General features: G+C 61.7%; 1 protein-coding gene across 1 annotated transcript; it reads right to left on the bottom strand.

Annotated features, from left to right (window-relative positions):
• Positions 1 to 237: 237 nt before the first annotated feature.
• LOC131586843 (ras GTPase-activating protein 4-like) lies at positions 238 to 10,822 on the bottom strand. Its single transcript, XM_058854099.1, has 20 exons — positions 10,685 to 10,822; positions 6,517 to 6,573; positions 6,034 to 6,147; positions 5,711 to 5,772; positions 5,472 to 5,601; positions 5,114 to 5,195; positions 4,867 to 4,998; positions 4,698 to 4,789; positions 4,275 to 4,398; positions 4,015 to 4,168; positions 3,655 to 3,719; positions 3,347 to 3,459; positions 3,088 to 3,274; positions 2,279 to 2,416; positions 1,861 to 2,184; positions 1,652 to 1,786; positions 1,429 to 1,564; positions 1,234 to 1,354; positions 1,088 to 1,146; positions 238 to 972 (listed from the first exon to the last, which is right to left on the bottom strand). Exons 1-20 carry the CDS (start codon positions 10,747 to 10,749, stop codon positions 851 to 853), a joined length of 2,412 nt encoding a protein of 803 aa, XP_058710082.1. The 5' UTR covers positions 10,750 to 10,822; the 3' UTR covers positions 238 to 850.
• Between the last annotated feature and the right edge of the window lie 305 nt (positions 10,823 to 11,127).

The following is an 11,127-nucleotide window of genomic DNA, read 5'->3' as shown; positions in this document are numbered from 1 at the left end:
AGCGGGGCTGGGGACAGCGGGGGACCGGGGACAGCGGAGCTGGGGACAGCGGGACCGGGGACAGCGGGGGACCGGGGACAGCGGGGGACCGGGGACAGCGGGGCTGGGGACAGCGGGGGACCGGGGACAGCGGGGCTGGGGACAGCGGGGCTGGGGACAGCGGGGGACCGGGGACAGCGGGGCTGGGGACAGCAGGGGACCGGGGACAGCGGGGCTGGGGACAGCGGGGGACCGAGGACAGCGGGGCTGGGGACAGCGGGGCTGGGGGCGGCAGCGGAGACACGGGGGGCTCCCACGCCACAGCCACCGCTGCCGCCAACGGCGGTGGCACGAGGAGAACACACACCAGCGACACCATCAGCGGTATCCCCACTGGAGACACCATCGCGGTGACCCGCTGGCACCAGCGGGGACATTGGTGACGGCACCAGTGCCACCAGCAGCACCAGCCATGAGCAGAGGCTCCAGGGATGCCACCACTGCCAGCAATCGGCCACCAGCAGAACCAGCAGGGCTGGACGGCACCAGCGCTGCCACCAGCAGAACCGCCAGCAGCAGCAGGGCCATCAGAAATGGCAGAGCAGGGACGTCAAGCAATGGCAGCAGTGCCACCACCAGTGGCACCACCAGGAGAACCCGCAACTCTCCTCCCCAGCGCTTTCACCAGGCCGGCAGCAGAGCCAGCAGCGATGCCACCAGAAATGGCAGAAATGAGAGACGTCACCAGCGTTACTGGCAGCAGCAGCAGAGCTGGGGGCAGTGTCCCCATCCCAAGAGATATCCCAAGAGACACAGGGCAGCGGCTGCGGGGTACAAAGTGCCTTTATTGCCCGGGAGGAGCTGGGCTCCCTCACGTCTGCAGCTGCAGCAGCGCCGGCACCGGCGGCTCCGGGGGCTGCGCCCGGCGGTGACAGAGCTCCAGCTCCGCCAGCACCGCCAGCAGCCGGCACAGCCCCTCGGGCAGGGGAGCGTCTGCGGAGAGGAGAGGGACACTGAGACCCCACAGCTCCCCTGGGGTCACCCCCAAACCACCACAGCCCCCTGTGAGCCCCGGGGACATCTCCCACCCCCTCCACCCCAAACCTACCTTCACCCCGGGGCCCGTTCTGGGCGTGCTCCGGCTCCAGCAGCTCCCAGTACTTTTCCCTGGGGAGAGGAGCAGGAGAGGGCCCTTGGCGGGAGGGGAAGGGGCCGCAGGGCAGCTGCGGGGGGGTCCCGGAGGCAGGGACTCACCTGAGGGTCCCCCGGAGGCCCTGCAGGTGCTGGAAGAGGCGCTGAGCCTCCACCGCGGGCTCCAGGGGGTCACTCCAGTCCTGCAGGGTCACACCGTGCCGGGTCCGGTCACATCCCAGCCCTGCGGGACAGCGGTGTCACCGGACGGGGGGACCCCCCAGCACCCCCCGGGGCTCCGGGGACACCTCCCCGTACCTGTCCTGTCCCGCTGGTGGCAGCAGCTCCACTTGTCCCCGCGGAAGACGCCGGGGTGGTAGGAGCGGAGCACACGGGGGTTGTTGCCGCACACCTTGCGCAGGGCCGACAGCCACTGGTTCAGCTCATTGACGCACTGCGGGGTTGGGGACAGTCAGAGGGAGCCCGGGCTGTGACAGCGGCCGCGCTGGGACACGGCGCGGGGTGTCCCCGCTGTCGCCACCTTGCACTGCAGGTAGGCTGTCTCCTGCTGCCCCGCGGCCGTGTAGACCACCTGCATGACGTGGGAGCTGCCGAAGCTCTTCTCCTCCACCTTCTCGGCCGCCAGGATGTCGCCCAGGGCGATGGCACCCATACGCTGATGGAGGGGACACACAAAGGGGGTCGGTGCCGCCCCGCTGCCGCCCCCCCGCCCCTCGGGCACGCCCGTACCTCCGCACCGGGGCTCTTGCCGAAGCCCAGGGACTCCCCGGTGAGGCAGAAATGAAGTTTCTTGCCGGCGGCAGCAGCGAGCAGCGGCCCCTTGCCCCGCGTCTTGTGCACAAGGAGCAGCCCCTCTTTCACCACGGCCGGGGGGGGCCCCAGCGGCCGCCCCTCACCTTCCTCCTCGCCCTCGTCCTCCTCCGTGGCCACCAGGCGGGTGATGAAGTCCCTCATGCGGGCGGTGCCCTGCTGCAGGGCGGGCAGCAGCGGTGACAGCCACGTCTCCTTGGCGCGCCCGGCCGCCGGCTCCATGTTCCCGACCAGCTGGATGGCCTGGGGACCCCGGGGGTGGCAGCGTCACCTCCAGGAGACCCGGCTGTCCCCAGCGAGAGCCAGCCAGGCGCCCCAAAGGTGTCCCCTGTCGCACCTTGGCCAGCAGCAGCAGAGTGCGGCCGGTCCGCGCGTCTGCGTGCGCGTCCCGCAGCTGGAACAGCTTGGGGGTCATCACGGCCGGAGAGAAGAAGCGCAGGCACAGGAAGCTGGTGACAGCCACAAATTTGGCGTGCTGTGACCACCGAGGGGGTGGGGAACACACGTGAGGGTCTCTCCCAGCATGGGACAACCCCAAAAACAGCGATGCAGCGCTGTCCAGGGCTGACGTTCGGGCTCGCTGCCCTCCTGCTCAAGAGGGGACCCCACTGAACACCCAGAGAGCTCTGTTCCCTGGGGATGTCCCTGTTTGACCCCACTGTTCCCTGGGGATGTCCCTGTTTGACCCCACACCGTCCCCTGGGGATGTCCCTGTTTGACCCCACTGTTCCCTGGGGATGTCCCTGTTTGACCCCATACTGTCCCCTGGGGATGTCCCTGTTTGACCCCACACTGTCCCCTGGGGATGTCCCTGTTTGACCCCACTGTCCCCTGGGGATGTCCCTGTTTGACCCCACACTGTTCCCCGGGGATGTCCCTGTTTGACCCCACACCATCCCCTGGGGATGTCTCTGTTTGACCCCACACCATCCCCTGGGGATGTCCCTGTTTGACCCCACACCGTCCCCTGGGGATGTCCCTGTTTGACCCCACTGTCCCCTGGGGATGTCCCTGTTTGACCCCACACTGTCCCCTGGGGATGTCCCTGTTTGACCCCACTGTTCCCTGGGGATGTCCCTGTTTGACCCCACTGTTCCCTGGGGATGTCCCTGTTTGACCCCACACCGTCCCCCGTCCCAGCCCGACCTGGTGCTGCGGGAAGCGCTCCCCGACGCGCTGGAAGAGCTGGCGGAAGGCGGCGCGGACCAGGGGGGGACACGCCGGGGCAGACCTGACAATGGCGTCCAGGAGCTCGCCCAGGTAGGACTGGAGGTGCTGCCGGCCCTGCTCGATCACCTCGCCCTCCGTCTGCACCCGGTGCAGCCCCGAGCACCTGCGGGCACCGTCACTGTCACCCCTGCTGGGTGGGGACACCCCTGCCCTGCCATCCCCACGAGTCCCTTACCCGACGTCTTTGATCTCCACCTTGCCGGGGTCCAGCTCCACGTATTTCTTCTCCTCGAAGACGCGGGCGATGGTGGGGCCCAGGACAAAGTGCAGGTATGGCATCCCTGTCACCTGCCGAGGGTGACACAGGGGACAGGGATGGGCCACAGGTTTGGCACCCGACACCCCCAGGGTCACCCAGTGGATTTTCTCCGGCCTCCCAGCCCCAGGGGGAGGCACAAGCACACCAGGCTTCCCAGTTCTTCCCCTGGGAACGGCCCAGGGCCAGGAGGACCTGGGAAGAGCAGGTTTTGGGTAGTGTGGCACCTTGAGGAAGGACTCCATCGACTTCGAGGCCAGAGAGTTGCTCCGGAACAGAGTGTTGGGCTCACCTGCAAAACAGGAGAGGGTCCATGGCCTGGGGGAAGGCCACAGGTCATCCCTGGGCAGCTGCAACCATTCCCAGAGGCTGTGCCCTGCGCCCCTGGCCATGGGCATTTCCTAACCTCAAACCACCTGCTTCTCCACCAGCCTCAGCCCATGAATTGCTGGGATGAACCCAACAGATTCCACAGTGCGATGGCTGAGCCATCACTCCAAAAAAATCCCCACAAAAGCCTCTGAAGGTTCTGCAGCTCCAGGAGATGACAAGGAAGCCTCCAGCTCCATTCCCCACTCCAGCCTTACAGGGCTTGGCCAGCTCCAGCTCAAAGAGCAGGTCCAGGAACTCCTTGACCAACCCCTGGCCCAGGAAGAGTTTGACCAAGTTGATGGCGACCTCCTGCCGGCACTCGGCCGTGGTGGTTTCGTCCAGGAGGGTGACCAGGTGCACTTGGCCATCCTGGAGGGAAGAGGCACCACAACGTGGCAGCCCGAGGCAGGCAGACACCACGGCACAGAGCTGGGAAATGTGGCTGCTCCAGCAGGGCTGGGCATGGAGCCCTCACCTGGCGCCCCAACTTCACCTCCTGGCACAGGAGCTGCACCAGGGGCTGGTAGCAGTGGGAGGGAAGCACGGTCTCGTCCCGAAGCTTCACCTGCAGCTGCAGCGAGCCCAGACTGCCTCGGCGCCTGCAGGAGCACGGGGTGGGTGGGTGGGTGGAGGATGGATGGATGGATGGATGGATGGATGGATGGATGGATGGATGATGGATGGATGGATGATGGATGGATGGATGGATGGATGGATGGATGGATGGATGGATGGATGGATGGATGGATGGATGACGGATAGATGGATACTTCACCAAGCAGGAGGTGGCCCAACACCCCAGGCTACCCCTCCAAAGTGCTGAGGCTTCCCAGGCAAACCCCCCTGAGGGCACTGGGACCACCCCCAGCACACCCCAACACCCTGTGCCAAAACTCACTCATCCTCTGTCGGCTTGGACTTGTCCGGCCACAGCCTGAACCACCCCTCCTCCTGCCCGGCCACTTCCAGCCCCTGGATGCTGAACACCACCTGGGAGGGGAAGGCAGGAGAGGCCTGGGTGTGCAGCAGGGCAGGACCCAGCAGCACTGAAAGGCTTTGGGGCTCACCTTGCCCAGGAAGTCGTTCCTGCCGACGAGGTCCCAGTCCCACACCTCCACACAGAGCTTCTCCCCGGCGGGCTCGGCCAGCTCGAACTCGAAGGTCTCGTTCCAGCGCGGGTAACAGGATTTCTTAACCACCTGCAAAGGCAACAGCTCCGTCCTCTCTTGCTGGGGATGCTGGGGAACAGGGATCTCCGTGGATTGATTCCACCTGCACCCTTGGCAGGTTGGGGATGGCTGAAGCCGCACTCACGGTGCTCTCCTGTGTTTTCCCATTGTAGCGCAGGCGGACAAAGGGGTCAGAGGCACCATTCCGGTCCTTCCTGGCCAAATCCCTGCCAAGAAGAGGGGGAATGTACCAGCAACCTCCCAAAATACCTACAGGCACCCATGGCACCCACTCCCCTCTCAGGGGATCTCAAGACATATGCCCCAAAGACCCGCAGATGAGGTAGAGCCTGCCCCAGCAGCACCCCCAGCCCGTGCTGGGTGATGAGGAGGATGAACTGCACCCAAAGGACCGGATACACCAGGGAAACTGAGTCATGGAGCAGCTCAGATTCACCACCTATGTCCCAGCTGCACACACAGCCCCTCGTGTCCCCTCTCACCTGGCCTCCAGCACGGAGCAGCGCAGCCGCCGGCTGCCTTGGCTGCCCAGGACCTCCACCCGCAGGTGGATCTCCCCCTGCACCTCCTCATCAGGGTCCACCTCGCTGAGGCTCATCCAGCCGCTGTATCCTGTGGGAAAAGGGGGGATCCTCACTAAGAGGTCATTGGGGAACCCCTCAGGGTCCAAGGGGTGGGAGATGGGTCCCTCCTGGGACCCCCCAGCCACTCTTTCCCCTACCCTTGGGGTGCTCTGCCAGCATGTCCCGGGTGATGCAGACCTTCCCAATAATGTCATCACGGCTGGAAAACACAGGTGGGAAGCAGGACATGGCATGGGATTGGTGCCCAGGTAGGACAGCCCCCACTTTGGGGGAGCCTGGCTTGGGGCCACCACGGTGCGTCCATCCCCACGGAGCACATCAGCCACCCTCTGGACAATATCCCCAGAGATCCCTTCACCCAGCTGTGTCCCAAAGCCCAGGGCAGCGTGGCCAGCTGTGGATTCTCTGGGGTCAACACCAGGGCTGAGCCTGCAGGGAGCCCCCAGCCGAGTGCCCAGACCTGAGCGCATCCTCGTCCATGACGTAGATGGAGATGCTGTGGAAACCAGGCTGGAGCTGCACCTCGTATTCCTCCCCCCAGAACGGGGACAGCGTCTTCCACACCGTGGCAGTCCTGTGGGGCAGGTGGCACTGGTGACAGGGGGGGACAGGGCTCCCTCTCTGGGGTAATCCCCAGCCCTGGGGGCAGCACCCAGAGTTTGGAGCCCTCAGGTGGGGCAGGGATGAGTCTCCGTCCCTGTCCTTGTCCTGTGGCTCTGGGCTGGCCAGACACGGGGGGGGGTATAGGGGAAGGGGGCCATGAGCTGTTAGACACTTCTGTGTCTGCAGGAGCACCAAAGTAGGGAATAATAATGAATAATAAATAATGATCTTAACAAGAATCATATCAATAACGTGCCTGCAGCAGATGGAGACACCTGCCAGGAGCAAGGTTTGGGGTTCCAGCAGTTTCAGGGACCAGCCAGGGACCTGGGCCACTCACCTGATGATGGCCTCATCATCGATCTTCACGATGCAGTAGGGGTCACTGCTCCCGGTGCTGGAAGGACAAGGGACAGCTCTGTCAGTGCCACCAGCCACAGCCTGGCCACCACCCAGCCCACAGGACTCTCGTGGCCATGGGTGACCAAAGCCTTCAGCCCTGACAGCCCCCACAGAACGGAGACCTCGTGGAGACAAAGCCCAGAGGGTGAGGCTGAGGTTCAGAGGCTGCCAAAGGCCTCCACGGGGGGACTTGGCCACAGCTGCCAGCACAGGGTGACCCCAGCTTGGCTTCCAGACCGGGGACACTCCTCCCTGAGCGTGTCCGGCCGCTGTGTCCCGCTGGCTGCCAGAAGTGGCTTTTCCTCTTCCACACAGGAAGGCAAGGAGCAAACAAAATCCACCCTTTCCCCAAAACAGCTCTGGGCACCTGCAGCCCAATGTCACACACCACGAGTGAGGCCACAGCAGCCTCCTGCAGCCCCAGAGTGTCCCCAGACCCCCAACACCCCCACAGGGATGGGGACACCCCTAGGGACATCCCCAGGAATGCAGAGGGTGGGAAGGGCAGCCACCACCATGCTTGGAGCGTGCTTCCTCCCTGGGGATAACCCGAGTCACCCTTGCCAAAAAATAATCACGACTTTACAGTTTATTGCCCTGGCCCATCAGAAACAGGATCAGGAGTGAGAACTCCGGCCAGGGACAGAGGAGCCAGGACCTGGGGGCTGGCCAAGGTCATGGAAAGGTTGTGGCTCCCATCCCACCGGCACAGAGCAGCTTGGAGCACGGAGAACTCATTAACAGCAACCCCAGGGGTGCTGACAGCCAGCCACGAGAGTCCTGAGAAAGGGAGGGTGCACAGCTGGGGGCTTGGGGACCCCAGACAGTGAGGGATTTCCACATCCCACATCCAGGGAGGCTCAGAGGGAGGATTGAAAGGGTTTTGGGGAGAATTGAAAGAGTTTTGGGGAATCTAAAGGGTTGTTGGAGGGACTGAAGGGGTTGGAGGGAACTGAAAGGGTATTGAGTGTGACTGAAAAAGGTTTGGGGGGTTTGAGAAGAGGTTGGAGAGGACTGAAAGGGTCTTGAGGGTGACTGAAAGGGGTTTTGGGGGATTCAGAAGAGGTTGGAGAGGACTGAAAGGGGTTTTTGGGGATTCAAAAGGGGCTGGAGGGGACTGAAAGGGTTTGGGGAGCTCCCTGCCCTGCTAAACACGGCCGCAGGGATTTCTCTGGGCTGTGCATCCCGGGTACCACAACACCACCCCCGTTCCCAGGCACTTCCCCGCGGGGCTGGGAATGCAGCAGGTTGCCAAGAGCTGCTCTCCGGCTCCTGCTCCCATTTCAACCAGAGGATTTTTAAGGAGAGCCGCGGGTGAAGTGCCATTAAAACGCTGACATTTCCTGCCTTGTGCAAACCATCGGGGATGCCGGGAGCGGGCAGGCGGAGAGGGAACAGCTGCCCGCTCCAGCTGCGCCCGGCAACGCGCGGCTGCCTCGGGTGGCAGCCACAAACCCTTGTCCCCAGCGTGGGGACATCCAGCACAGCCGCGTCTCCTGGATGCCGGGAAGCCACGCAAGCATCGCTTTTTTTTTTTCCCAGGGATTCAGAGGATGGGTAAAAAAAACACCCTGGGCGGCTGCGGGAGGTGCCCGAGAAATCCCTGCTCCGCTGGGGACACCGCATCCCTGTCCCGGGATGTCGCCAAGGGATTTGTGGCCGTGCGGGGCTGGCTCGGGCACCCTCCCTGGCACGCTGGAAAAGGGGAAGGACGGGCTTTGAGAAGAGGAAATGAGCCCAGGCAGGACTGGGGGAAGGGGGAAGGAACCCGCAGCCATCCCTCAGGCAGCGAAGGAGAGGCGGAGGGCTGGAATTAAAAATTAACTGGTGTAGGCAGCGGTGCTGCTCTGCCCTAAGGGGGGTGGTGGGAAAATAAATAAAAATTTAAATAAAAAATCGAACTGAAAAGGAAAGAAAAAATGGATCAGAAAAGGAAAAAATCGAACTGAAAAGGAAAGAAAAATAGATCAGAAAAGGAAAGAAAAAATAGAGCTAGAAAGGAAAGAAACAATAGAGCTAGAAAGGAAAGAAATAATAGAATGATAAATTGGAGAAAAATGGAATTAAAAAAAGAAAAAAGGATAGTATTAAAAATAAAATAAATTTAAAAGCAAAAGGGAATAAAAAAAATAACTGAAGAAAGAGAAAAATAATAAAAAGCTAAGACTAGAATTACAACACAAAAGAAAAATAAAATAAAAGACGAAATAATAAATGAAGAAATAAAAAAGGGAAAGGGGCAAAAATGAAAGAAAAAATATTTTTAAATAAATAATGAAATACAAAGTTTAAAAGTGAAAATACTGGAATAAAAATAGAATAGAATTAGATAAGGATTAGAATAGCATTAGAATAAATTAAAGATTATGGGAGTAATTTATTATCATAACATTAAAAATCCAATAAAATAAATAAATAAAAAAAATTCAAATAAATTAAATGTCACATTAAAAAATAAAAATCAATACTAAACAAAGCAAATTTAAAAATTAAAAGCCATTCCAAAACAACAGGCAGACCCTTTCCCTTGCTTTCCTGGCATAAAGACCAGAGGAAGATTTGGCAGCCTCAGCTGAGGGGGGCTCCCGTTACTCCCTGTGCCAAATCCTGTGGGGTCTGGAGGTTCCCCAGGGGATTTTGGGGTGCTCCATCACCCCCGGCTGGGTCTGAGCTGCCCATGCAGCGGGGACACCCCGCAGAGGGAACTCCCCGGAGGAAAGCAGCGATCCCAAAAGCCGTGCCAGGCCAGGGAACCGGATCCCCCGAGGGGGCCGGGGCCACACACGGCCAAGGTCGCGCTCGGGTTTCCCTCCCCGCTGTCCCAGCCCAGCGCCACGTCCCAAAGCCACCGGTCCGGAAAGCTCCGCTCCAGGAGCTGTGCTACAGCAGCTTCCCAGCTCTCCCAAAATCCAGAGGCTCCCGAAAGCCAGAGCCCGCCCGTGCTGGGTCAAGCTCCGGCAGGGAGTTGTGCCAAGGGATTTAAAAATCAGGTCCTGACATAGGGGATTTAAAAAAAGAAAAAAAAAAAAAAAAAAAAAGGAGAGAAAAAAAAAAAAGTCATGTTTCTTTCCTTGTTTATCCTCTTTTTCCATGACGGCTGCAGGGATTTTTGCTGGTTTTCCGGCTGCCGAGCGCTCCTCAGCAGCTTCCCGCTGCCTTGGTGGCGGCTGGGGATACCCCGGCGCTGTCCCCACATCCCGCCCCATCGCGATCAGAGCCATGAGGGGAACACCGGCATTTTCTGGGAGGGAAATCCCGAGCCAGGGCTGCCCCCCGGTCCTCAGGCAGGTGGGATGGAGCCGGGGCTGGGAATGGAGCGGGGATTGGGGACACGGCACGGGGGAAGCCCCCGCTCCTTTGGGGATGGAGGTGCCGGGTCCTGCTGCGCGCCCGGGGGTCCCTGCGAGGGTCCCTCTGTGGTGGGGACAGCCCCATGGCAGCCCCCAAAGTGAGAGCACTGCTTGGGGTACCCAAAACACTGCTGGGGGCATCCCACAACACGGGGGGAAACCTCAACCCCATCCCGTGGGGTGTCCCCAAAATCAGGGAAGGGGAGGAATCACAGCAGTCCTGAGGGAGCCCCCAAAGCGCTAAGAACTGCTGGGGACACACAAAAATGTCCTGAAGGAAACCCCCAGCTCCTCCCCAGAGCAAGGGGATCCCAAAGCCACAGTGGGGGAACTCCCAAAGCAAGGGGGATTCCAAAGCCACCCTATGGGGAACCCCCGAAGTAGATGCACTGCTGAGGGGTACCCCAAATCCACCCTGAAGGGAACCCCAGAGGAAGCACACTGCCGAGGGGGACCCTAAAACCACCCTGGGGGGAATCCTCAATGCAGGGAGACTCCAAAGCCATCCTGGAGGGAACACCCCAAAGGGTGGTACCCCAAAAGCGGATCCTAAAGCCACCTGGGCGTGAGCCCCTAAATCACATACACTGCTGGGGGGTCCCCAAACCATTCTGGGCAAGCTCCCAAAGCAGGGAGGACGCTCTAAGGCCACCCTGAGGGCGGTGTCCCCATCAGGGACCTGTTGGGGGGACACCCCGCAGCGCTCCCGGGATGCCCCCGCCCCGAACCTCTCCCGGCCCCCGTGGGGGCACTCACATGTCCTTGGCGGGCAGGTTCCTGCCCTCCACGATGCGGATGGAGAGGGCGCTGCGCCGGGCCATGGCGGGCGGGCAGCGGAGCCGAGCGGAGCCGAGCGGAACCAAACGGCGCCGAGCGCGGCCTCGAACCCGCGGCTCCGAGCACAGCGCCCATGTGCGGGCCGGCGCCGGCGGCCGCCAATCAGCGCGCGGGGGCGGGGCAAGGGGCGGGGCATAGCCCGCGCTCATTGGATAATGCTATCGGCTGTAGCTTAAGGGGCGTGGCCTGAGCGTGGTGGGCGGGGTCTGAGCGGGGTGGGCGGGGCCGGGTCCCCGCGCTGCCGGGGTCCCCCCGCGGGGTCCCCTCTGTCCCCCTCTGTCCCCTCTGTCCCCTTTGTCCCCTTTGTCCCCTTTGTCCCCTCGGTCCCCTCGGTCCCCTCAGTGCCCTCCAGTCCCCGGCAC

This window comes from Poecile atricapillus, chromosome 21 (genome assembly GCF_030490865.1).
Source record: "Poecile atricapillus isolate bPoeAtr1 chromosome 21, bPoeAtr1.hap1, whole genome shotgun sequence".
NCBI lineage: Eukaryota > Metazoa > Chordata > Aves > Passeriformes > Paridae > Poecile > Poecile atricapillus.
Note: the sequence above shows the minus strand (reverse complement) of the source record. Positions and strands in the feature narration are given on the sequence as shown.

Coding starts and splice junctions, on each gene's coding strand:
- LOC131586843 (XM_058854099.1), bottom strand. CDS start 10,749: ATGGCCCGGCGCAGCGCCCTCTCCATCCGCATCGTGGAGGGCAGGAAC. Junction 6,148..6,516: donor GATGATGAGGCCATCATCAG/GTGAGTGGCCCA, acceptor CCTGCCCCACAG/GACTGCCACGGTGTGGAAGA. Junction 1,147..1,233: donor GGCCTCCGGGGGACCCTCAG/GTGAGTCCCTGC, acceptor TCCTCTCCCCAG/GGAAAAGTACTGGGAGCTGC.